The sequence below is a fragment of the Rhipicephalus microplus genome, unplaced genomic scaffold, assembly GCF_043290135.1.
Source record: "Rhipicephalus microplus isolate Deutch F79 unplaced genomic scaffold, USDA_Rmic scaffold_19, whole genome shotgun sequence".
NCBI classification, from domain to species: domain Eukaryota; kingdom Metazoa; phylum Arthropoda; class Arachnida; order Ixodida; family Ixodidae; genus Rhipicephalus; species Rhipicephalus microplus.
This window is the reverse complement of record NW_027464592.1, coordinates 11,159,298-11,186,607: the sequence shown is the minus strand read 5'-3', so window position 1 is coordinate 11,186,607 and position 27,310 is coordinate 11,159,298. Positions and strand designations below refer to the sequence as shown.

Here is a 27,310-nt window from a genome sequence, read left to right as displayed (position 1 = left end):
CTGCCTGCCTGCCCTGCCTGCCCTGCCTGCCCTGCCTGCCCTGCCTGCCCTGCCTGCCCTGCCTGCCCTGCCTGCCCTGCCTGCCCTGCCTGCCCTGCCTGCCCGCCCGCCCGTCCGTCCGTCCGTCCGTCCGCCCGCCCGCCCGCCCTTAACGGTACCCTAAAATGCACCAGACGATGCCCCAAACAGCTGACCCCATCTGCAGCACCCACAATTATTGCTCAAGGCTCATCGTTCATACTTGTGCGGGTGTGTATTGAACGCAATTATTGCGCATATCTGAGACACCACAACAACACATAATTGTTCTGTATGTGTATCTTTTGCTAGAAAATGCCTACAAAGGTAATTTTAAGGACCATAGCGTTCATTCCGCTACACTGGCCACGCAACGCTTGCACAAAATAGCGAGTGTTCCCAATGCTTTGCTAAGACGACACGGTGGTGGCACTTACCCGTCACCTTGCGTTCTAGACCTTATCACCTCCGAGACGGGCGAACACACCACGCGCTTCGTTTTTCAAGATAACTACCGGATAGCGGTCATGTCTCAATTGTAATCTGACTTGATGCACTCGTTTGCCTTCTTCTGCACGCTCGAGGCACTCCAACACCGCGCTCCAGAATACCATTCACCGATTTCCTTGCGCAGAACATCAAATCAACGTTTTTTTCACTCTCTCCAGAAAGCAAGACTATCGTCTTTCGACGACATTTGCAGTGTAACATCCAAATACAGGGCCATTTTTTTTTGTAAGCCTTAGGTCAATACTCTTGTTTTGATATCTCAGTGGCGATTGTTCACGAAAGTGTAAGGAGCGAGCTGCAAAGAGTTTTCCGGTCCAAAATTAATAGCATGGCTACTGTGCTTTAATCAAAAGGAGGCGGGGTGCATACAGAAAAAATAGAAGAATTGAGCGCGTCTTGATAAATTTGCCAAGCTATTTCGCTCATTTCTCGCGCTGAACTTTGTTCATTAAAGTGTTCACGAGGGCTGACAAAAAATAAAAGCGATATACCTAACACTACAACAATTCACGCTTTTCTATTTCATCTAAAAAAATATACAACCTTTCCAAAAAAAAAAACTAAGTACTAGTACAAGGTTACAGCAAACGTAAGATGCCTCCTATGAAAATTTTTTTTCCGTGCTTCGGATCGAGAGAAATGAGAAAGCGGACGTATTTGCTCACTCCGAGCCCGAGGAAAATTGCTTCCGTTTCAGGCCTCTTGGCACGGAGCAGGAATGTAGATATGGGTCTGATTACCATTTTGCTTTCTGTTACTTTGCAGTTCCCGTAATTGGTTCTCGTTTTTTGAATTTCAATCAATTCACGCCCGGCGCCCCTGTTTCTATTTCAAAGTAAATGAGACTTCGAGGAGAAAGCGTGCAGAGGCGAATAATTTGCAACATGTGTTACAAGCACACGCGCTGTTATAACACACGCTTTGGTCGGGTTTGTTCTCCTAGCATATTCGTTACAAAAATTTCATTAGAATGCACAGACGTCCGAGTGTATCTTGGCGAAAGAAAAGTGGATTGCTACATCTATTGCGACGTAATTTAAACAAACAAAACGGAACACGGGTTCGTTTGTGTCATGCGTTCTTCCAATTAGTGGGCGCCTGCTGTGGCGCGATCACTATGGAACAGGTGTTATACTCACTTTCGAATGTACGTGTGCGTTGAAAATTACGCACGGTCTAAGAAGAAAGAAATACAATAATTATTGTTCGAACAGCACAAGCAACTATTTGTCACCTTCTCGTTATCGCATTGACAAAGTTAAGACAAATAGCCAAATCTTTTCCACGGCACCAATACAACAGCACAAAATAAATTTAGCACTGTTTGTGATATAGTCGCTCAACATACCTTGTTCTGCTTAACAAAATCCTTTTTGTTGAGTTCTCACTGTCTGAGTCACTGCCTATAATATTTCATAGCTTTATTTACCCCCAGCTACATCCCACACTGATGTTCAACAGGTTTTTGTGTTCCTACAATGTAATGTGTAAATTAGAAACTTCAGTTTGAGTATTTCTTTAAGAATGCTCATTCTCTGTGCTTCTTTACCATTCAGCTAAAGGTAATCAATGTATTTAACCATAGGTAGTTTTGGACACATTTTCTGTGCAGCTGCCTAGGCATGTAAAAATGTACATGAAGAATCATTCGCAGCTGTCAGAATTGCTGCTTGCCAAATACTTGAAACAGCTAATTTTAATAATTTTGATAGTTATCTTAAATTTTATTTTTACGCGATTGTGCATTTGAGATATTGCTGTGCGAGCAATGTTTGCCTCTTCTCCTTAGACTGCGTTTATAACTAGAAGACGCCAGATTTGGATTATGACAGGAATATTTGGCGCAGACTTAGTTTTGTTTTACTTCTGGATAGTTAAAAAAACAGATACCAAGATTTCATTCGAAGTCTCCCATAATTTGCATACGATTTCACAGTTGTTTTCCACTTGAAAAATTACACTTTTATCAATATGTTGGCAGCGTGTTCTACATTTTGTAATTTGTTACAGCATATAGTCCGTTCTCCGAGTTATGGTCACTGTGTACAATTTACATGTAGGGCGCAATATTTTATGGAAATTCATATTGTTAGTTCAGTTATTTCTCCACTTATCACTGGCCCCACCGCAGTGGTTAACTGCCTAAGGTACTCGGCTGCTGACCCGCAGGTTGCGTGATCGAATGCCGGCTGCGGTGGCTGCATTTCAGATGGAGGCGAAAACGCTATAGGCCCGTGTGTTCAGATTTCGGTGCAACCTACACTAGGTGATCGAAATTCCCTGAACTCTCCACTACGTCGTCTATCATATTCGTAAGGTGATTTTGGGATCTTAAACTTCACATATCAATAAATTCACCCATCAAACTTACGATCTTGGTTTTTATACATCCTCATCGAAAGTTTTCTAGCAATAATTTGTAAAGCTCATGAAGTTCCTGAAGTTGTGTGAATATTTTATTAACCCGCGTTCCTTCCTTTGTTTACCTCCGCGCTATATGCGCCTGCCTAAATGACCGGGATTAAGCAGCCTAATTGAACAATTTATCTCTGTTTCACTGAAAAATGGAAAGGAACCACGTAAATCAGTGTCAACTTCTCATACGTGTACCTCACGCATACCTACTGAAGAAGTTGCTTGGCGGATTCTGTGCTAAACGGTTGTGTCATCCGCGATCTCTGACTCCAGCGTAGCTCTCACCAATCGGCCCGCCGTCCCCGATCTCCTGGCACCGTGTAGCTCTCGCTGATCAATGCCCCGTCCTTGGACTCCTTCGATTAAGCCTCGCCATCTTTTCTATCTTTTTCTTGTGTTTCAACACTCGTGTGTGGTGAGTGGTCTGCCTTCTATATCTTTCTCTTTCTGCTAATATTTTAACGCGAGCGCGTTGACGAGCTAGTGTCACCGAAATTCCCGTGTCGGCGTCGGTGCCGTTGGTTGTGAGCGAAAATTCATCATCTTATGCGTGACCCAAACGACTAGAACGATGCAAACTGAATAAATAAATAATGAGAAACACTGGTGCTGAGTGGGAACCGAGCCAGGGTTTTTGGGGTCCGAGTGGGAGATCAAACCCATGTTGTTCGCGGGACAAGCGGATGTTTAGAAGTTAAGGAACCCTAAAGCTTGGCCTTTAGGAGTTGAACGCGATAGCGACATCCTGTTCATAGTGCGTACTTTAAACATTCAGTGCACGAAACCTTTCCGACTTTACTGTGCACTTACTACGTGCTCCTAAGGGAATAGGCGCAGTAGCGTGCGTGCCTTTTGTAGTGTGGTACCGGCTTTCAATGACAAAGTCATTATGATAATCACATAGTCTGGCGCTCACTGGCAATCAAACCTTGTAACACGCAATATTACTACAATATTTAATTTTGCATCGAGAAACATATATAAAGAACGTGTGCGTTTGCGAAGCATGAAGCTACTTTAACTGAATTTGCAAGCAGAGGAAGTTCTTATCACAGTTCTCACAAGTAGAGGCATAGCCGTGTAGTGGAACATCCGCTTGCCACGCAAACGACCCTGTTCGATTCCCGCTTGAACCCGCAAACAACTAGGCTTTGGTCCCCACTCTGCTACAGAATTTTTTTTATCATTTATTTATTTTATTTGCATCGTTCTATATTTCTCGGTCACGTATAAGGGAATTTTTCGCTCACAACCTACGACGCTCACGCCGGAATTTCTGCGAAAAAAGCTTTTTAACGCTAACGCGTTAAAGACAGTGAACAAAACTTCCTTCTCTTGGAAATGCAGTTAAAGTAGCTGTCATGCTTCACAACCACACACGTTCTGTTGATATGCTTTACAATGCAACATTAAATATTGCATCAAAGATGCGTGGTCAAGTGTCCAATGCCAACGTGAGTCAGAATATGTGATTATCGTGATGGCTCCGTGGTTGAAAGCCGGTGCCCCTCTACAAAAGGCGCACACAATACTGCGCCTATACTCCTTAAGGCCACGTAGTGGGTGAATAGTAAATTCGAAAAAGTTTTCATGCACTAAGTGTTTGAAGTACGCACTACGAACAGGATGTCGCTATCACGTTCACCTCCTAAAGGCGAAGCTTTAGGGTCCCCTCATTTTTTTATTTCTTACGCCATCCACCACAAGAACATTTGCAATGTCGCCTACAAGGTAGACAAAAATTAGCCTCTTTATTGTTTTCTTCAAGAACTAGTTACTTGTACTCACTGTTTTTTTTTCGTTTTCATTTTCTTGTTCAGCTGACTTTGCACGTAGCAGATATATTCACATTTGTTACTGTAACTTTTTGCTTCTCTCGTGTTATTCAAGTTTTTTTATTTCCTGCTTGAATTATTTTTACTTTTGTTTTACAATTTATAATGTTTGCTGGCTTTCTCCAACCGTATTTACTTCCTTAGCGTGCACTGACTCCTTTAATTTGTACGTTTCCGCCATTTTTCTTCCGAAACAGCTCATACAGTTTCGAGCCTCTCGGGGTTGCTGCCTATCACCCAACTTATGTCGTGCTGCTACACTGTGCACCAGTTGGCACCCTCAAGGGCGCTTGGCGAACATATAACACCCTACTACAAGGGTGTTTTGAATCACCGAAATACCCTTGACATCGGTGATTTAGTTTTCCAAAGCACTCTCATTGTTAGGTGTTAGTTTCAGACACGGTAAAGCCCCTTTAGGGGTGCAACTCATTTAGAGTGTACGGAGGCCTGCAGAATGTGCACGGGAGAAACACTTCCACGTGCAGTTTGTTCAATGAATGTCCCTCTTCTTCGACAGTTTCTTCCAGAATTTCGGCTAATGTAACATTATTTGCATTTAGATTTCTCCCGTTGCTTTTATTATTGATTCTCGGAAGCTCGCGCCATTGAAATAAACAAAGCTCATTGGATGTGTTACTACAACCTACTATTTAGAGTAAACCTACAAAAGAAGTACTGCCACACTAATATTTTGGTGAACCATCTGCCAAATATTACTCACAGTAAATAGGTTCATTATTAATAGAAGCGATGTTGCAGGATCAGTTGTGTTCAAATTGAAGAAGGGGAAAATGTTTAGTGTAACCAGAAGTTGTATGATGACAACATTTTTGGAAAGAAAATTATAAACCCAGGCAGCCATTCGCAAATAAAGACAACTTTAGAGATACTGATTAATATGAGATGGTAATGATATTAAAGTATGTAAATCAGAAAAGCAGTGTATGTCCCATAATGTCTATTTGCCTCGCTCTTGTTTCTATTTGCTTCATTTTGTTTTAACTTTGGCTTCATATAGACTTGTTTTCATTACAAAAGAAAGGTCACATTTGATATTGCCACGTTCCCTTTCCCAAGTTTTTGTTATCATCCCAAAACACCACACGATTCTCAGCGCAAACCGCGCCTGCAGTTTTCGAGGAGGTTCCGGACTGTAGTAGATCATTTCGATAAGATCATGCCCACTGTGCGAACGGTACAGATTCTTCTGGAACCTACGCCACCGCCAGCGATAACGCTAGAACATTCGACAGCAAGAGTATAAATGCCGACGCGCTTCGCCGCTTGTCAGTTGTTGATCGAAGGCCGACGCTCCGTTCGCCGCTATTAGTCCGAGACTGCTATCTGTGCAAGACTGCTGCTGTAATTAGACTTTCCGTTTACCGGGCACAGGTTAGCCCAAATAAACAGTTAAATCCCAACACGAAGTCTCCTGTCTTCGGCCACGTCACGACCCCGTGACAATATGAACACCAAGCGCCTCAGAGCCTGCGGAGAGCGAGCGATATCCACAGCGCCACCGTTACCCTTGCCACGATTCGCTCGCAGGATTTCAAGCTGGACGGTTGTGCCCTCGCGATCTCCGACTTCAGCGTAGCTCCCGCCGACTGGTTCGCCCTCCGCGGTCTCCTGACGCCGTGTAGCTCGCGCATTGTGGCACCCCGCCCTTGGACTGCTTCGACCGGATCCCCACTTTCCTATCTCCTTCTTTTTTTTCCTCTCGTTGGCTGTCTTCTTCTGCTTCTACTTTCCTTCTATTCTTTTTATCCCTCCTTCCCCCCACCCCTATAAGGCACTGCGCCGTGTCGCCTGAAGGCAGACAGAAATTAGGTGCCTTTTTCCTCTTCATTCTAATCACTACCACCACCACCCTTGCCACAGTAGACTGGTATTTGCTGGAGCATTCGCAGGTATTTCTCGATTGTAAACACCACTACAGAGCCTGCCTATAATGAACCAGGTTTAGCGCAGTACCTTTCGCTTTCCCAAGTTTTCCGCGTTCTCCTAATGTACAGTAGAGATAGGAAAATTAATCCTGAATAGTAAGGAAATTGCGTTAAAGTTTTGTTTGGACCAAAGAAAAGGTGTTACATAGCTATTACTTATCAAAGGCTATGACAATACTTGTAGGTTACAGTGAGCAAAGTTCATAATTTATGGACGACTTATGTAGTCTTTACTAAGAACACGTACACATGAAAATACGAAAAGATTTTTGTTTAGCTTTCCAAACTTGTTATGCCCTCAAAATAACGTGTTTTTTGTTATTTTGTTTTTTTTGAACAATTGTTTTATGCTTTAAGAAGAGTGCTTTGTAGTCAGAAGTTAGAAAGTAATGAGTAATTTTCTTCGAATGCCTCATTTGAAAAAATACATCACAATAGTTGGTTAATGTAACTAGTCAAATCTAGTCTGTGTAATTCCTATCTAGTCACGAACAGCACAAATGAATTTTGAAAATTTTGTTTCATCAGTCAGACATCAATAGGCAAGTTTTAGTCTAGCAAATTATTTACAGGACCCTTCCGTCGATGTGAGCAGCCATTTGGAGCAGCTCAGACCTCAGCATTCAAATGCTTGCACTCCAGGAAGCTCGTGAGGTGGTGTTGAGGCAAAGCATTTACGTTTCCCAAAAGGAAACCTAAGCCCGGGTCAATTTAAACCTTGCTAGGCAGTGCATTCAGTTGTATTCATCTGTCAATTTAGGAATTGTATGACCTAACTGCTACCACATGTGCATGCCACCGTCCCTATATCCACTCACTGTAACACACTACTGCTGAATGGGCTACATCCATACTTTAACCTTATATGCATGCTTTGTCGAATGAGACAAGTAAAGACATTGTTACGTTGTTTATCGTGGCTGCTTCATCACAGTAATAATCAAAAGAAGATGTAAATTTCTTTAGTTGCAGGTATTTCTATTCGATTTCGCAATGACTGAAGCCTTAGTTCGGTGGTTTCGTTCAGTATAATTTAAAGAATCTTGTGCAACATGCTAGGTTTCACACGAAATGCTATTCTGTGGCTACGCCACTTAGAAACGTTACCACTGCAAAGGCGCGATTGCGTCGAATCGAGAGATAAAGGGGGACAACCTGGCAACTGAAACTAATTTGCATTTATCGGTGCCAAGGATGGCAAATTTTTCTCACACGTATGCAGTATATTGTGCTGATTTGATTATTTCACACGAAGTCTTGCAGCATTAAAATATTTCTAGTAGTGAATGTGATTTCCGAATCGAAGACAATACAAGTATTCAACGTATGAAGTTTCGAATATTCGCGCACCCCTACTTCGACTGAGAAGTCTGTACCCGCACCTCAAATCCGTGCGTCCAAAAAGCGAGATTTTACGGCACCTCTATCCCACAACATCTGCGCCAGCCGTTAGATGGCAGCACTGCCCACGGAACGCATCGAACATGCCAGCGCAAGCCCTCTACTGGGCGTGCGCGGAAGCCCACCGGGGTTCTCTCACTTTGCAGTGCCGTTCAGTTCATGTGCGTCCTATGCGCTGTGCGCTCCAACTGCCGGGCGCTCTCAGCGAGAATGGTCGCCCATGTTTCCGCCCGGTACGCGCGTGAATCTCAATTCGTGCTCTTAGCTTATCTTTTATTTTAATACAGCGTGGCGCCTGAATCGTCTTATCAAAGTTTCGCCTTCCAAAGTACTGTCGGCAGGTTAAGGGAAGGTGTTTGGAGATGCACACACGTCTTTGGAAAGTGAACATGTAGCTTCAGATGAACTCTTTTCCAGGTGCGAGCCCCGGAAAGTAGTTGTATATCTTTCTGGGTGGCTCCGCTAACGTTTGGGTGTCTACAAGAAGATGCGTTATGAAGGATGCAGCAGTAGTATTCAAATAGGTTTACGTTCTGTTTAGTTTTTCTTTAGTTTCTTCTGAACTAGTACTCACGATGCCCTGCGCGCCCTTCTTTCTCATGCGGGAGGCGTTCTCATCCCCAAACAGAAACAGGACACTCTTGTCTGCTTTCATTCATTTGCTGTACCAACCGAAAGTGACGTCTGTGGAACGGATTTACCAAGGATTACCACGATACTTCACCGGGAGTGTCGCACAAGACGAAGGCCTTGAGTGGAGATACGCTTCGATTCACACCGGCGGCAAGGAATAAGCTGTCCTGTGAGCTACCACGTGCTTCGGAAAGCGCCCAAGTGTCCTGTGACGCTTTCAGTTTGCTTGTGTGCGTGTGTGTGTTCGTGCAGTTCATCGACTTCGTTAGCGTGATTAAAGCGTATTGCTTGGAACGGTAGAGCGACGAAAGCGTGCGTGTTTTGGTTGTATTGTGCTACGCTGGTTGTGTGAATCTCAACGATGGCTGTAGGAGGCTGGTTTAGCGGAGGTGCGCAATCGTCGCTGCTTCATGCCTACCTGGAGACATCTGGAGGTGCGTCTACCGAGACAGCACTTTCGGATCACACAGGCGGCAATGGGAAATACTGCCATCCGGACACATGGCACAGACTTTGTCGAAGTAAAGCAACGTGCACTGCGGGCACAGTGCGTGCGTTGACTCGGTCATTCAGTGCCAAGTGTGTTTCTGTAGTAACTAGGACGCACTCTTACTTGAAACATTCTACGATATTACGAGCAGTCAGTGTGAAGGCGACACCAGTTGAGGATCAGCACAAGCAGCGGCGACCATCATCTGATCGGCAACGATGTCAACACCCCACGAAACAACAACCACAAAAGCGAAGCGACGGTGGAGCCGATGCCACCAAAGAACCGGTGTATGTCGACAATGGCGTGGAACGTAGGACCGCGTGGATGCCCGCGTTGTGCGCCGGTGTCGTGGCCGTGCTGTGTTACATGAACTCGCTGGATGGTGATTTCGTGCACGATGACGTTGTGGCCGTGGTCGGTAACCCCGACGTCACCGGCGAAAATAGACGACACGCAGCATCTTCGTCGTTGTCGTCGCTTTGGATGAACGATTTCTGGGGGCGACCGATGGCGGATCCTCGAAGCCACAAGTCGTACCGGCCGCTCACAGTGCTCACTTTCAGGTAAGAATAGGCGCGCTCACAAGCAGGAGAAACTGACTACTTTGCTTTGCACATTAGATGTGCACGCTGCTTCTAAAATTGTTGTATAGAGACATCATCGCTGTCCCCCCTCCTAACATGCCCCCAAGATCGAATCTCGTGACACCACCCTAAATGATTGCAAACCAAGTCGTCTGCTGCGGTGGACAGAGTGAATGGTACTCGGCTGCTAATATGAAGTGTGTGATCCCAGCTGCGGGGGTCGCACTTGGATGTTGAAATGCTAGATTCTCATACACTGGATGATATCAGTGCACGTGAAAGAACCGCACAGGGTTGCTATTTCCGTAGCCGACTGATTCCGCGTGCCTTATAAACTTTTTATGGTTTCTGAACGTAAAACCCCAGGTTTTATTATTTGAGGTATATAAGATATTCAGCTACTGCAGCTAGACGATACTGAATACGGCGAGACATACAATTTGTTCGTCGAAGTGAACCGGAAATTTTCCCTGCAGGTGGTGCATTGAACATCGTGGATATTGAAAATGGAGTATTTAAATATATATAGCCCTGTCTTGAAACACGAGTTGTTTCTCGAATAACAAAAATTGCTATTAGGAGACGTCTCTTAACATTTTCGTTTAAACATGATTATTCTACGGTTGCGATAAACGGCCTCTTACACACAAAGGAAATATTTGACCGTTTGTAACTAAGGAAAACTGCTGCACTTTGCGTTACAACCTAAATCTTCTGGTGTGCCATTATATAAATTTAGAGTGTGTTGCTATCGACAGAACTCTATTTCTTGTTTGCTTATCATTGAGAAAGATTATGCAATAGTTTGTATCGAACAATCTGCGTTGGTGGCAAAGTTTTCATGTTATTATTAATGTTAATATTATTATTACTATACGCGGACAAAGTCAAAATAAACAGCTAGCCGAGATCCCCACTAAAATTAAAAATGTGTGATTAGCTGCGTATATTTCCCACTCTGGCATCGCTCTAATGAGCCGGGTTAAGAAGGTACAGCTTAACAATACAACTCACGTATTTCAGTTGAAATACTTTATCTTGAGCTTGTCGACAGTGATATTCACACTTTTCTTAACTTCGGAGCTATTCCTTTTCAAGATTTTCTTTGAATAGTCTCCCTCTTTATAGTCGCTGACCCACCCTGAAGTTAAACATCGCCGTTCTAAGGCTGTCTTTCGGGAATCTGCCGAAGACTTCGGTGCTTCGTCAGCATAAATTAATTGCGAATAGGGGCCCTGTTTGTGGAACCACACACACGTTCGATGGTGTTCGATGGCGTGCGTAATCTTTCTCATTTCTTCTATAGGCCAATTTATGTTTTTAGCAGAGACTGAAAGCAAGTGCTAACAGAAAAGACACGCTAAGGAAGAGGAGGGCTGAAACGTCCTTTGCGCGCGTACTGACCTGCGGCAGCCGGCCAGTCACGCCAGCCGCGTGGTGTAGCGGAACGGATTATGTTACTTGCTGGTAAAGGTTGCAGGAAAAGCTCCGGAAAAATGTGAAACGTAAGTCTTTTTTTTCTCTTTTTTTCGCATCAGCTTTCTGTGTGGTCAATGAACAATGTGAGAGCGGAGTAAATGTTTGTAGAATACACCGCACGATTCCTAGCGTGAAATCGTGGAAGTTATCCTTGCAGAAAATTTACGTGGCATGACGTCAGCAGATATTTCTTACGGGGGATGGGGGGTCAACTGGCATTTAAGCCTATGTAGTTCGTGCGTGCGTTTGTAAGTGTGATTGCGTGTATACAGGAAAAATATGCCAGGCAATAAAATACGCAAAATAAACGCTTCTAACAGGACCACGAACGTAACCATGGATGTGCCTATATACACATGCAAAACTGAATATATATTTAGAAGTTGTTGATCCCCCCCCTCCCCCTCAACACTGGTTACTTTCGTCGAAGCCAATGAAACTCTGAGATTCACTGTTCGCATCGAAGTCTTGCAGTGCAAAATTTTAAGGGGCGAAGCTTCTTAGAGTCGAGCAATGTCCCCTGTCCGTCAGCGTGACACGACACAGGGGATACATGATGTGAGATAGCGGTACTAAGAGTATTCACTAGATGGACGCACAGATGAACGGACGGACATACGGACTAGCAGATGGGCGGACAGACGGACGCACGAACGGACGGACAGGTGAATTGACGTATGGGCCACAGCAATGCGAGATGCCAGATGGCGGTACGTGGAGCGTTCACTAGATGTACGCACAGGTGGACGCATGGACAAACGGACAGACAGACTACCAGACAGACAGACAGATGGACGGACGGACGCGCGGACGGACGGACAGACGCACGGATGGTCGCGCGGATGGACGGAAGCAGGAACGAACGGACGGACAGGCTGGAGGCCGCTTCGCCCATCTCATCATCATTCACTTCGTAGATATGCGGTGATTTTTTTAAATATTGATGTGGAAGCCTGCCGAAAATATGGGCTAAGAATAACGCTGACCCCTTTAAGCAAAGTACCAAATTTAATATTTGTTATAGCTGAAGTAGTAAACATATACCTGGGCACAGCGTATTGAGAATCATGAGGTAAAATGGCTTCCACAAACACAAATAAACAGTGGTACTCAATATACCCTTGCTTAAAGAGTCGTGAATTAAGGAGACAAATGACCCAGTGTGCGTTCTCGAGTTATGGATTAATTTGCGCCTGTGCCCATTCGTGCACACTACGCTTCTGCCACACGGGAGGTAGAGGCTAGCAGCTTCCGCTGACAATGCGCGAAGGCGTACCACGCCCCACTGGCCTTTGTCTCGCTCCACCGAGGCTCAACGTTCGCCCGTCGACATCGTTGCCTTTCTGCATTGCATATTGTAACTTACCAACTGCTGCTCATAAAGATAAGCTACTACAAGTTGTTGACGCAACTTAAAAACGTATCTCTAATGGTAAATCAGGTGCGTTTCCGTGTCTCCGGTTAAACGTCTCTTCTTTGGTGAACCTATAGAAGCTGCGTCAGCTACAATAGGCCTGTCTATGCACGAAAAAAATAATCGATATTTCTCGATATACAAAAAATCTCCCAAAGATTACAGGAGATTTCGGGGTCGTTCTCTTCAAACTCAATCAATTTCTGAAAATTCGGCAATGAAGAAACAAAACAGCATCGCGTTACATATTGTGAAAAAAATTGCGATCGCAAGAACGCTTTTGTTGTTGCCTTTGACGCATATTGGGAAGACGTCACCCTCATGGTAGAGGAGCGTTAATTAAGAGACGCCATGGCGAAAAAGAGAAAGAAGGGAAACCCAGGGTTTTTTGGGTTGCAACCACAGCCGCCCACAATTCAGAGGCAATCGTGAGTGATCCCCATGACGCACAGCACGGTAAGAACGGAGACCATCCTCGATATGGTCGTTTTAATGACATACATGCCCACACCGTGAAAGAAAAACTGAAAGTCGCAGGGATCGTTACCCAAGACAAGGAAAGCGTTCTCTTTTTCTCCACTTAAAGTTCGTGTCAAGTACAGGGTGGAGTGAAAATTTTTTCGACTTCGGTTGTGTTTCTGTGCTTCTGTCTTTCTTTTCATTTCCCTCGATAGCGCTGTACGCACTGAACTAATGAAGTGGTCTACGTGATGTGTTGAAAGAGAGCGGACTTGATCAAAATCTTGTCGTCGTTCAACTGAAGACAGTTTGCTTCCCTGCTATTTTGCCAAATGACTGCTTGCTTTAACGCTTGCAGTTTCAGATGTTGTAAACTTTTTATTTTTGTTTGTTTTTTATCTCCACAGCATGAGTCTCAAAACTCTTTTATGATATTGTGCAAACAGCCTTTAAAACTTGCGAAGAATTTCTTCCTTGCGTTGTGAGTCCCTCTCCGAAAATAAACAATGCAGTGGCTGATATTCATCGTGCTTCTTTTTGACGCGGTTCTGGGGGAGGGGGACATAAATTCAGCGAATAGAAAACGGAATTTATGTTTAAAAAAATTGAACAAGACGTCTACTTTCATATCACCAGCAGCGAGAATTGGAAATATTTTCCCTTATGGCAGTGTTATCCGACTAATCACTGATTCTCACCGATTCGATTTTCTAAACGCATTGTTGCAGGAATTATTTGCATGCGTTGAAATGTCCACGCACACATCTAGTAAAGGCGGTACAGCACTCCAAACAATGTGGGAGCAAACCTGTATTAGAAAACAAGGTTGGCCTTTTAAACAAAGGTAGTCTTTCTTGGTACACGGTAACGCAGAAATTTTGACCTGTCTCTCTGTCAGCCTGTCTGTCACACAATTTAGCCAATAAGTAAGCGAAAGAAGAACTCCCATACACCAGTATCGTTCTTCGACGAAATTCGCAGCGAAGCACGCGCAACCGCGGTCAATTTCGTTTCCTTATGTGAATCAATAAACCTGAGAGCTAGTGAAAGCATTTCATTTCGGGAAGCATGAGGCCACGTGTGTAAGCCAACCTTCGGTGCACTTGCTTGACAATGAAAGAATCTTTATTAACCAAGAGTGATACCACGCAGTTGTTCTGACTAGTAGCAAACACGCTGTTATGCTCACCGCTGCTTGTTCACTCTATATTGACCAATTGTATATGTGCGAATGCGCTTTCAAACGTATGCCAGAAGTGATAGTTTTCTATGGTTGTATTTCAATATACAGATGTTTGAGTGTCTGAAGATAGGAAGTGACGACGAGCTTCGCAACCGTGTCCCATTAGTGTTATCTTCGATTGTATGAAGATGAAAAAAATGAGACAAATTCGCTTCCAACACTCCTACAAAACAGTAAGGCTGCTGACGTTTCTTATATCAGGCTGATGCATTTTTATGTTTAGCAAGTTTTTTTCAGATATTACGTCACTGCTCTTTATTTAAACGTTGTTTGTTAAGCTTTCAGGCGGTTTTATGAAACTTTACCTAACCACTTTCATACACAAGTTTACGAATAAGCACTCACTTGAAAAACTCTGGTATGTTATATCACTGCTCTTTGTTAAGCCCTCCTTGTTACGTGTAGATGGGGTTATATAGCCACCGCATATATGGCTGCAAAGTATAACGTGACAGTCGTGCGTGAGTATAATAACGCACACGCCATTTTTTGGGGCAAACTGCTGTCTTCTTCCTTTTTAGTAGAAGTTGCCTGCTGTGGGATTTGCTTGATTTCTGTACCACACACTCGTTCATAACAATGATGGTTTTGTGATAGGCCGCACATATTTCTCTGGCACATACCCGGTTTTTGGTGAACGCTTGCCTCAATTTGTAGTGGACGAGTAGTTATATGGTTGGGATACACCCATTGGCTCTGGCGCGTACCCGTTCCTAACACCCACGAGCTTTATGACGGATCACGCGCAATAAAGGCTTGACCAAAAACTGCTTCGCGATTAGTAACGCCTGTCCTAATGCCGGGTTTTCACACTTGAAGAAGCGTCTTTCTGTACCGCTGGTTGCCGAACGCCCATATAAACCTACAGCTCATGTTTCACAAAGACCCGAGTAGTGCCGAAAGTCCCAATCGGGAGCGCTAAGAGCGTTGTTAAAACGTCAACGTTCTCAGTCAGTCGAACTCTGAAGGAACTGCAGCCTGAAAATGAAATAATTCATTAAATAGGCGAAAAATAAAAAAAAAGTACACAAACCTGTGGCTGTAGTTTCGTATGATGCGCCGCTGTTTCGCGTTAGGAAACTCGTTCCATCAACGTAATGTCACCAAACCTGCGAGACACTGTAGAGCGAAGAATTGGACGGAATTAGCACAGTAAACTAGAAAATCAGTTTGTGTCAATACAACAAAAGGCACCAAGAAAAAATTATGAAAAGTTCTCACTGCTCACCGTATCCTCATTTTCTCGTCTGTCGATTTCCCATTAAGCCTGTAGTGCCATCATCACCATCGTCATTTTTTCCATCACCGCGCCGCGTCTCTCGCGCAGCTGGCGCGAGCTCGAGCTGCGCGAGAATTAGAACGAGCTGACACGCCTGGCGTGGCGGACGCTGGTAGCCGACGTGGCTTCGCTTCAGGCCTGCAATAAAGTGGCGAGATCGGCACGGCCCCATCGGCCGCCTTCGACGTCATCTCACGTCTCTCCTTCTCTCGCCGCTACATTGGACGTGATCCCACAGCACCAGGGATTGGTGCTGGTCTGTCTGGAACGCACCCAGTGTGGGCTGGGCCAGCGTGGTCTGCGTGGGCAGCATGGCCTGCAGCTGTTGGAGCGTCAGTGGCTGTCCCGGGACTATGGCAAACCAGGGGGGCGACATCATGCGTGGCGGTGCCAGAAAGATGTTGGGCCTTGGCCCCAGGTTCTGTGGAATGACAAGCGTTGGGGTGCCAGGCGGTCCTGGATGTTCCCCATGGGGCCTGGGCCCCGTCTGAGGTCCCAGGGTCAGGCCCGTGGCATGGTGTGGCCGCAGGGCCAGCTGGACCCCCTGTATCTGTCCCAGAGAGCTCTGGGTCTGCCCCAGTGCGCCTTTTATCAGAATCGGGCTGTGGCCCAGGCCCGGAATATACTGGCTCAGCAGGAAAGTGCCGTGCGCAGGTCCAGCCGGAAACATGCCCGGCTGCGCTGCCGCGGGGATCCCGATGAGCAGCGGACTCCCCGTGTTGAGCCTCATCGTGGCTCCGCGCTGCACCGTGGTCGCAGGCTGCGGCACCGGTACAGGCGCGGGCCGTGGTGTGGCCTTGTGCTGGGCCGCCCGGGGAGACTGGGACCGGGTGGTCGCCGCTGCCGAATGCGTCGTCATGTTCACGCTGCCGCTCGACAGCTTGGGCAGGATCTGTGGCTGTTTCGGCTGGATGAGCCGGGGGGCACCAGAGGGGCGAGGACTGGGGCTGGCCGAAACCACCTGTGCGACGCCGGGTCTCGACGCAGGTGCCTGCTGCGGCGCCACGGGCAGAAGGGCGACGGTGGCAGTTGCTTTGGTGGTTGCCGGTGTCGACGCCGACGATGAGGGCAGGCTCTGGCTCCGCGAAGGCACGGCGCTGGGGCCCGTCGTAGACCACGAAACAGAGACAGGGACAGGGGCGGGGAGCGGGGACGCCGAGGGTGGTCGGCTGCTGGCCGGGGAGGTGCGAGTGGAATGTGGCGAGGCACCCGGCAGGCCATTGCTGGCACCAGTGGCAGGTGGCGGAGCGGCAGGGGGCACCGTCGAGGAGCTGACCAGCAGCTGCGGCGAGGAGGAGGAGGAGGAGGAGGCCGAGACGTCTGAGCTGGTGGTCGCGGAAACGGCGAGGGCCACGGTGTCACGTGCCGTCGCTTGCTCTGCGTGCGCTTGCGTGCGTACCTTGCTCTGCGACGCCGGGGAAACCTGCCTGGTGCGGGTAAACGGAAGCGGACGGTATGTGTTGCCGCTGCGGGCGAGCACCGCAGTGCAGAGGGCATCGTAAGCCTGTGGGCTGGTGCCTGAAGTGGCAGCGAGATGGCGCAACTCTACCGGTAGGGTGTCGAGAAGAATGGCGTGCATCAGCAGCTGGTCCGTGATGCCATTCAGCGCAAGAACAGCGTCGAGCTGCATAAACCATACCTTGGGGTAAGTCGATTGGTACGGTGGCACTGGTGGGCAGAGTTGCGGGAACATGGCCGCGGGCCGCTCGGCGAAGGGCGTGTTCTCCGGGTCACCAATGTAGCGGCGAGAGAAGGAGAGACGTGAGATGACGTCGAAGGCGGCCGATGGGGCCGTGCCGATCTCGCCACTTTATTGCAGGCCTGAAGCGGAGCCACGTCGGCTACCAGCGTCCGCCACGCCAGGCGTGTCAGCTCGTTCCAATCCTCGCGCAGCTCGAGCTCGCGCCAGCTGCGCGAGAGACGCGGCGCGGTGATAGAAAAAATGACGATGGTGATGATGGCACTACAAGCGCTTGCGCCGCGAAAGTTTTTGTCGAAGCAAAAATAATATTAGAAATAGAACTGCAGAAGAGACGATCATACTTTACCTGTGTGTACCTTTCGTGTTGGGTTTGTTTATTTAATTCCTCGTCTCTTCTCGACATGTTGAGAAAACTCACTGGCATGGGCATTCTGTTGGGAAGACTGCGAGTTATAATGACCTCCTATGTGAAATACAGTTACAACGTGGTATTCTTCTTTTCTCTTCTTTTTCAAAGCCACTCAGACTGCCAAGAGACCTGTATCTAGGATCGGCGCCTGTGAGAGATATCTGACTTGAAAGAAGGCGTTGCGTAAAGAGTGACAAAAAGTTTTTGTTTCTTTCTGTGACGGCACATGAGTAAAAATAAAAAGGGCGATAGAAGGCGGGACATCAAAAAGAAAAAAAAGCTCAAGTGCATGCATTCGCCTTTTGAGAAAATTGCCTGATGCGGCAAGCTAGATGGAACTTGTTTTTTAGGCGACAGAAACCTAACCACGTGCTGAATGCAGAAATGATATTAGCTTCGTTATTTCAACAAATACGCGTTCTTTTCTTCCGCACTTCATGTCTGTCGTCCACCAACATGCGCCAGTCTATAAGCTTGCAGCATTAGTAGTCAATGAAACTCGACAGAACAGCAATACCGTAACAAAGTTCTGTGGAAAGAGACTTCGACCGGACATCCTCCACAAACATGGCCCCTTTCTTACAACGTGCTTACTAAAATTTAAGTAAACGAGAGCCCTCCATCTTGCTTTCCCACTGTGCCCTTACTCTGTAAGTTTCGACGTGCGTTTCAGTTCACGAGTATACACCATAATATGGGACCTTGCACAACACGATGCCCCAACAAACAGCTCGTTTGCATTTGTCATGCGCAGCCCATTCTCCTCAGCCATGGATGTAGAGGTGGGCGTGCTATAAAAAGACACGGCGCACACATTTCTGTACCAGTGTTTGTGCGTCTAGTATTGGCTGACCGAATGCGGCGTCCCTCTTTGTCAACTATAGCATGTAGTGTGCAGTGAACTTGATTTACAATTCGCGCTATGTGGAGAGGCTTCACCTGCGCGCACAGCTCACTGCTGCTCACTGAACCTCTTTACACTACCACCAATATGCATTGAAAGTAAGTGCGAAAAATTGAATGGAAAGGGACATGATTTGTTTATGTTGTTTCTATTGAAAGAAGGCGGTAATGGAAGTCGACTGACACCCCACGAAGTGCGGGGATCCCAATGATGGCAGACATATAAAAGAAGAGATGCATTAAATAGTTTGGTACAATTATCGAGCTCACGCTTATTTCAAGATCTGCAGACTCGGGAAGTTTTTACGCGATCTCCCAGCCGTAACTTTGTTAGAGGACTAAACTAGGAAGAAGAATGAAGTGGAATGTTGACTTTTCTCATACACGACATGCATAGGAGCTGAAACGTTAGCGTTGCCGAAGCATATGTGCCGGATCTTTAGTTCTATTTTCATCTTAATAAGATAATGTATACATGCTTATGGCTATTGGGCACCCACATTGCTTCATTGACTGATTCATACGAACTCAGTAGTTGTCGGTTGTTGTACGACTGACTCGCCGGGCGTTTCTGAGAATTGCAAGCTTCGACGTGGCGTAGTTTTCGGCGAAGTCGGTGGCAGAGAGGCAATATTAATGTGCGAGACAGAGTCACTTTCTTTCAAGTTTTGATCTTGACCAAATTCACTGCGGAGCACCTAATACGAGCTTCAGAAAACAATTGGCCCCGTATCTGTATGTTTCACTCCAAATGTCGTCGAAAGACTATAGTCTTGAGTCTGAAGAGAGTGAAGAATACGTTTATCTGATGTTTTGCGCGTGAAAATTGGTGATTGGTATTCTGTAGGCGCAGCGTTAGTGTACCTCGATGCGTGCAGCACAGGCGAACGAGCTCATCGAGGTACGGGAGACATGAGTGCTATCTGGTAGTTATCTTCGAAAACGAAGGATTGCGTGTGCGCCTGTCTCGGAGGCGATAAGGCGTAGAACGCAAAGTGACGGGTAGGTGCCACCACCTTGTCGTCCTAACAAATAGTTGGAAACAGTTGCCGTTTTGGCATAGCGTTGCATTATCAGCGCAGCGTAATAAACGCTACGATCCTTAGAATTACTTCTGTATGCCTTCTCTAGTGTAGAAAAACACCAGAGAATATTGACGTGTTTTCATTGTGCCTCAGATATGTGCAATAATTGCTTTTTAATTGACAATCGCACAAGGATGAACGCTTGAACTTGAGCAATATTGGTGGGCGCTGTGGATGGAGTTAGATTTTGGCCGTTTCGGGTAGGGGTTTCGATGGACAAACAGAAAAATGGACAGACAAATAGACCGACAGACACACGAAACGTTTTGCGTCCAAGTAACCTAAGAAAGACTATCGGAATAAATAGAGGACGAAACAGAGGGAACGAAACAACTACAGACAGTCGGAAATGCCACCCACGTGGAGAGTAAAAATGATTACAAGCTGCATGACAAAGTTGCCGACAAAGACCCCTCGCCACGGCTGCTCAGAAACTTTGTACCGGCAGAAAATGAATGCGTAGCTCAGCACCCCAGGCGAGCTCTTGCTCGTCCCTCGACTACCTCGGCGGCTATTTATCTTCCAAGAGATTTTCTTATTTTCTCTTTCTTACACCAGCCCTTGTTTTCGCTGAAAGACCTTGAAATAGGCGAGAAAAAAAAGAAACGTACATGTCGAGGTGTGCAAAATATGCGTCCTCGTTTTGGCGGCCAGCCTTGAAAGCCATGCCTTTTGTACAACTATAATGTGGGCCGTAATGCAGCCTCCACATTGTTGCTTGCGTAAAGTACGTGAAGAGGATGAAAGGAAGAAAATACGCAGCTGGCGAATTTACTTTATTTTGCTGTTGTTGGGATAAATAAGCATCCAGTTGAGAACGAAGCGAGGACGCGCCTGCTTTTCTTTCTTTATGTCTCTTATTACACCTGGTGCCTGCAGTAGTTTCAGGCGTAGGTCAGCTTGACCGACAACTGCTTAAGGTGGCGGTTACATGCCCTCCTTCTCCCAATAGTTTAAAAGGATGCACCAGACGACGCCACTTACCCACGCTTGTAAAAAGCAAGAAAATTACTCCTGCAAGTACATTCAGCATCGCCGGTCACGCGAGGTGGCAGATATTGGCCGAAGAAAACCACTGAACAAAAACCTACAATCCGTCAACTGTGGCCGTCGTTTCAACGACACGGCAAAAGGTTCCCCAGTGACAGCTGGCAGACTGAAACCAGCGTTGTTTCACTAAAGTGTAAACACACGTGCGTACGCACCCACGTACACAAACACACACTCTCTTTGTCTTTCCAACTCACTCACGTTTATGGAATAACGATTGATCAGGACGTCAACAAATACTTCGAAGTGTTTGAGCGCACTGGCATCACCGCTAACCTTCTTTTTGATGTAGCGACCTTGCCATTGGCTGGATTTAGCGGCGCACGAGTGCATCATTTTTAAAGACGATTGTTTTCCTTTGGGACCTTCGACAGAAAAAATTTAGTCTGCCTGCCTGTCTGTCTGTCTCTGTCTGTCTGTCTGTCTGTCTGTCTGTCTGTCTGTCTGTCTGTCTGTCTGTCTGTCTGTCTGTCTGTCTGTCTCTCTGTTGTATGTATGTACATTTGTCTGTTTGTCCACCCTAACGATACCTGAAACGCCACCAATCGGCCGACCCCATCCGCAGTGCCTACCAATATTGCTCATGATTCAGCGTTCATACTTGTGCGATTGTCAACTAAAAAGCAATCATTACGCATATCTGAGGCACCATAACAACATGTCTATGTATGTGTTCCTTCATACTTGAGAAGGCAGACACAAGTAACTCTAAGGACCGTAGCGTTTATCACGCTGTACTGACAGTGCAACGCGATGCTCAAAGAGGCAAGTGTTGCCAATGCTTTGCTACGACAACATAGTGGTGGCACCTGCCCATCGCTTTGCGTTCTACATCTTATCACCTCTGAGACAGGCGGACATCTTTCTCCGCAAGCGTGCACGCCTTTGTTTTTGAAGATAACTGCGAGATGGCACTCGAGTCTAACGTGCCTTCAAGCACTCGTTCGCCTCCACTACACGCTCGAGGCACTCTAACGCAGCGCCTACACAATTCCATTCACCAATTTTCTTCCGCACAACATCAAATAAACGTTTTGTTCACTCTCTCCAGACGCAAGACTATCGTCTCTCGACGACATTTGCAATGCAACATGCAGAATTGGGTCAAATATTTTCTTGTTTATTTCTTGCCACTGAAACTGCTCAACCCCAGCCAATTAGCTTACGCTACAAAAACAGCCAAACACATTTCAGCACAAGATAAACTGAGGATTCTGAGGTTATTTGCTGAGTTTCACCCTTTCCAACTAGATTATAAAATGTTTACCTGAATGAAGTGCATCTGGTTGATGATTAGATAAACAGCTTATTTACACTTATATAGAGGAGGTGGAAGCTTCTAGAGCCCGTGGTTTTTTCTAAAACTTTTTATGAGTATTACGTGGACCACCTAGTGCATGGGATGACGTGGGATAATCCATAGGTTCGTTCACGCTGTTTCCCGTCTTGCTTTCGCCATTTTTATGCTACTAACTAAATTATGGTAAATAAGCTCTCATGAAGTGTTTGCTTGAAAAAATTCTTCATTTTCATCAAAAGTATATTTCCAAATGCGACGTAATTGCACACACACAGAATATAAAATGGCAGCACAATCGAGCTCAGCGTCACACTTAGTGGGAGGGCGGGAGGAAAGGGGGTTATGCATATTCGAAAATCATAAGGCATTATGGCGACACCCACATAGGAGCCACACCTCTGACCCCATGTTCATGTGTTCTACGAATGTCTTTTTCCTATACTCCGTTTCCCTCATCAAGTGCAACGCTGTGAAGGCTAGTGAGAATTCTTGCAATGATTGTGTTGGCACTAAGAAATAGTAGAATTTTTTTTCGCATCTTAGACATGACTTGTTTTCTTCTTTCTGCTTTGTGCGTTGGAGATAAAAAAATTGGCAGATCCCGTGTACAGTGGAATCAATGATATGTGAAGCACGAATGGGAAATGTTGATATGTCTTTTCAAAATCAGCACAACGTTACGAGGTGGAAGTAAATGATGTTGTACATGACTTCCATGTCACAATTATCATGTTCGGGTGTGTCGTTTACCTTCTTCATCTAATCACAACCCGTGATACCAAATTTAGTATATATGTGGAGCTAGCGAAACGGCAGCGAGCACTCTATGAGTGTGGTATGGTGTCATGTTTCTACATGACACGCGTGTTAGGATTATCATGTTTGCACCAGTCATATAATCGTCATCCACTGGCGTCACGTCATACCAAATTTGGCATATGTGCAGCTAGCGAAACGGCGGCGAGCGCATCATCACTGTGGCATGTATTCATGTTGTTACATGACACGCATGTCGTGATTATCATGTTTCGATGTGTCATTTGCCTATGTGGTCAATTGGTGTCCAGTAATACCGAGTTTGGTACATGTGAAGCTAGTGAAACGGCCATGAGCGCAACATGCGCGTAGCATGTAGTCATGCTGTTACATGACACGCATCACATGTTTATCATGTTTGCACCAGTACCATACTGTCACGTCGCTCCAGGGGGTGTCGACAAGGCTTATTGACGTCTGAGCAACAGGGCTCTAACCAAGCGCGTCGGTTGGGCTTGTTTGCCAGAGCGGGGGCCCACGCGCACTTCTTTCTTGTTTGTGGTGGAGCCTTCACCTTGGCATACGACCCACTACTAGAAGTATGTGGCAATATTCCTCCTCAACAAAAATAAAGAAAAAGCATCGTCCCGATGCTGTAAAGTTACTGCAAAAAAGCAAAACAAAGTAGCTTAAACAATGAAAAAGGGCACCGATAATCAAATGTTAGACGCAATAAGTTCACCAATGATGAGGCAATCGTCGGAGCACAAAAAAAAACAGGAAAAGTGGTCTTTTAGGAACGCGCGAAATGCGGCTTCATGCGCACCACGTGAACTATGTCAGAGGTCGGTTGTCTTCGTTGTACCCATCGTGATGACGTAGCGTCCCGAACCACTTCGTAGTTTACGTCACTCACGCGGCGTAATACTTTATACGAACCGAAGTATCTGCTGAGCAACTTTTCGGAGAGGCCACGGCGACAAACAGGGGTCCAAACCCAAACTTGGTCTCCCGGACAGTAAGATACGTCATTGTGACGCATATTGTAACGTCGTGCATCGACCTGTTGCTGCTGACCAATGTGTAGCCGGGTGAGCTGACGAGTTTCCTCGGCACGCTCTGCGAATTCTTCTGCGTCAGTTGTTAATTGATGGCGTCTTCACAAGGAAGCATCGCATCCAGCATGGTCTGAACTTCTCGGCCGTATAGAAGGCGAAACGGTGTAAATCGGGTAGTTTCTTGAACGCCGGTGTTATAAGCGAACGTCACATAAGGCAAAATGCGATCCTATGTATTGTTTTGGACGTCGATGTACATGGAGATCATGTTTGTGACTGTCTTATTTAGTCGCTCGGTTAAGCCGTTGCTCTGCGGATGGTAAGCAGTTGTCGTTCGATGCCTAGTATTACTTAGTCGAAAAACTTTATCAATAAGCTGTGCAGTGAACGCTGTTCCTCTGTCGGTTATCACTGTAGATGGAGCACCGTGGCGCAGAACAATGTGGCACATGAAGAACTGTGCTACCTCAGAAGACGTGGCTCGTGATATCGCCTGTGTCTCAGTATAGCGGGTCAAATAGTCAGTTGCAACAATGACCCATTTTTTGCCGTCGGACGATAAAGGAAATGGGCCGAGAATGTCCAAGCCGACTTGGTCAAACGGCTTGTGGGGTGGATCGATTGGCTGAAGTAATCCTGCCGGCTTGCTTGGTGGCGACTTTCGACGCTGGAATTCACGACAGCTTTTAACGTACTGCTTCACGGTTGCCGAAAGTCCGGGCCAGTAGTACGCCTCACTTACTCTGGCGAGCGTTCTCGAGTAACCTAGATGACCAGATGTGGGCTCGTCATGACACGCGGAGAGGACTTCGTCCCGCATGTCCTTCGGAATGACGGGGAGGTAAGCGCGGCTCGTAGAACGGGCGTCTTTTTTTGTACAGGACATTATCTCGGAGGCAGAAAGACGTCACGACGTGAGATAGATGGCGAGGTATAACCGCGCTATGACCTTCCAGATAGTCGATGAGCGGTTGAATCTCTTCATCCTCTCGCTGGCGTCTGCTCAAGTCAGATGAGCTAAGGGCGCCCAGGAAACCGTCATTGTCTTCTTCTTCTTGATTGACTAAATGTATGGGTGCACGCGACAGCGTATCAGCGACTTCATGCTTCCGTCCAGACTTATATACGATGGTCACATCAAATTCCTGTAGACGCAAGCTCCATCGGGCCAGTCGTCCAGAGGGATCACGTATGTTTACCAACCACCAGAGGGCATGGTGGTCCGTCACCACTTTAAATAGACGACCGTAGAGGTACAGGCGCAACTTGGTGATCGCCCACACTACTGCGAGATACTCTTTCTCTGTGGTCGCGTAATTCACCTCGGTACGGGACAGTGAGCGGCTGGCATAGGCTATGACTCGTTCTTTGCCGTGTTGATGCTGGACGAGCACTGTGCCGAGGCCGATGTTACTGGCGTCACTGTGCACCTCTGTGTTAGCATCATCGTCTAAATGTGCAAGAACAGGGGCTGACTGCATCCGCTGTCGTAGCTAGGCAAAAACAGCCTGTTGCTTGGTAGCCCATACAAACGGTGTGTCGTCGCGTGTCAGGCGAGTCAAGGGTTCAGCTATCTTCGAAAACCCTCTAATAAATTGTCGATAGTAGGCGCACAGGCCCAGAAAGCGCCGAATAGTCTTCTTGTCTGTAGGATGCGGAAACGCGGCTACAGCGGCACGTTTGTCGGGGTCGGATCGGACTTTTTTCACGTTGACTACATGGCGAAGGAATTTGAGCTCTTCATAACCAAAGTGACACTTCTGCGGTTTGAGTGTAAGATCTGCTGATTGAATAGCCTGTAGCACACTCCTGAGGCAGTGAAGATGTTGCTGGAAGGTTTCAGAAAAAACGGCAACATCATCAAGGTATACGGGACAAGTTTGCCACTTCAGACTAGTATGCACAGTGTCCATCATTCGCTGGAAGGTTGCGGGCGCTGAGCACAAACCAAAAAAAAGGACTCGAAATTCATACAGGCCATCAGGGGTCACAAAGGCCATTTTCTCGCGGTCTCGCTCGTCAACCTCAACCTGCGAGTACCCGCTTTTTAAATCCAAAGAGGAAAAATAGTGGGCGCGGCGTAATCTGTCTAACGAGTCGTCGACGCGTGGCAGCGGGTACACGTCCTTTTTAGTCACGCTGTTCAACTTCCGGTAATCGACGCAAAAATGTAGCGTTCCGTCTTTCTTCTTGACTAGGACGACCGGAGAGGATCACGCACTGTTGGAAGGCTCGAAGATGCCGTCGTCAAGCATTTCTCGAACTTGCGTACAAATGACTTCTCGTTTCTTCGCTGACACGCGATAAGGCTGTTGGTGTACTCGGCGGGCATCGTCGTAAGTGATGATTCTGTGCCTAGTGATCGAAGTCTGGCGCACCTTAGAGGAAGTAGCGAAGCATGACTTGAATTCAAGCAAGAGTTTTCGCAGTGCTGTCTGGTTTTCTGGTTTGAGGTTAGAAATAATAAAGATATTGTTTAGAGACGTAACGGCGGCCTCCACTGCGTCCGACGAGAAGCAGATGGGAACGATTCCTAATTCATCTGCAAACGCTAACGAAGTGCCACGGAAAAGGTGTCGGTGTTCGTTGCTGAAATTTGTAACGAGCAGTTGGGATCGGCTATCACGTAGCTGTATGATACTCCTAGCCACACAAACACCTTGAGTCAGCAGGTGTTCAAAATTACTTTCTACAATCGCTCCACCATCTCGCAATCCACAGCATGTGACGTCGACTATAACACTGGCTCTTGGAGGAAGCGTTATACTTTCAGCAGAAACACGAAGAACGTTGGTACGTTGTTGGTCGTCCTGCTTGTCGATTGCTCGGTCGGCTGAAAAGGTGATGGGATTTTCTTGAAGATCAATGACAGCTCCATGCTCCTGCAGGAAGTCAACACCAAGAATAACGTCGCATGAACATTCATGAAGCACAAGGAAACTTGCTACAAAATTATAACCGCAGAGCCGAACTCTAATCGTGCAGGTTCCAAGCGGAGAGACGGTGTGGCCACCGGCCGTTCAAATCACGGAGCCATGCCAGGGCGTGATTACCTTCTTTAGTAGTCCGGTCATTTTCCCGCCTAGTATCGAATAGTCAGCCCCGGTATCAACTAAAGCACCTACTGCGTAGCCGTCCATCAGCACCGGTATATCCAGAGAAAGCTGCACATATCGCTCAGTCGAATCTACACTCTTTACTGTTAGCATTGATCGGAGGTCTTAAGCACGTCGACTGCCAGCGACCTTGCCTCCAAGGGTCGCTTGCGTTAGTTTTCCCGGCGTGGACTGGGGGGCCGTGCGCCAGCATGGCGCTGGGGCGAAGATGCAAAGCGC

At 46.6% G+C, this 27,310-nt stretch overlaps 2 protein-coding genes across 3 annotated transcripts in view; one reads left to right on the top strand and one right to left on the bottom strand.

The window, feature by feature from the left end:
- LOC119186381 (uncharacterized) overlaps window positions 1-27,310 on the bottom strand; it is a 188,185-nt gene that overhangs the window by 119,421 nt on the left and 41,454 nt on the right. The gene's annotated exons all lie outside the window — the stretch shown is intronic.
- The window catches only part of LOC119181527 (protein O-mannosyl-transferase TMTC1), a 78,140-nt gene continuing 59,202 nt past the window's right edge, over window positions 8,373-27,310 (top strand). Inside the window, exon 1 of the mRNA XM_075883661.1 lies at window positions 8,373-9,817. Within this exon, the coding sequence (XP_075739776.1) occupies window positions 9,123-9,817 (695 nt within the window). The 5' untranslated portion in view covers window positions 8,373-9,122. The remainder of the gene's footprint in view (window positions 9,818-27,310) is intronic.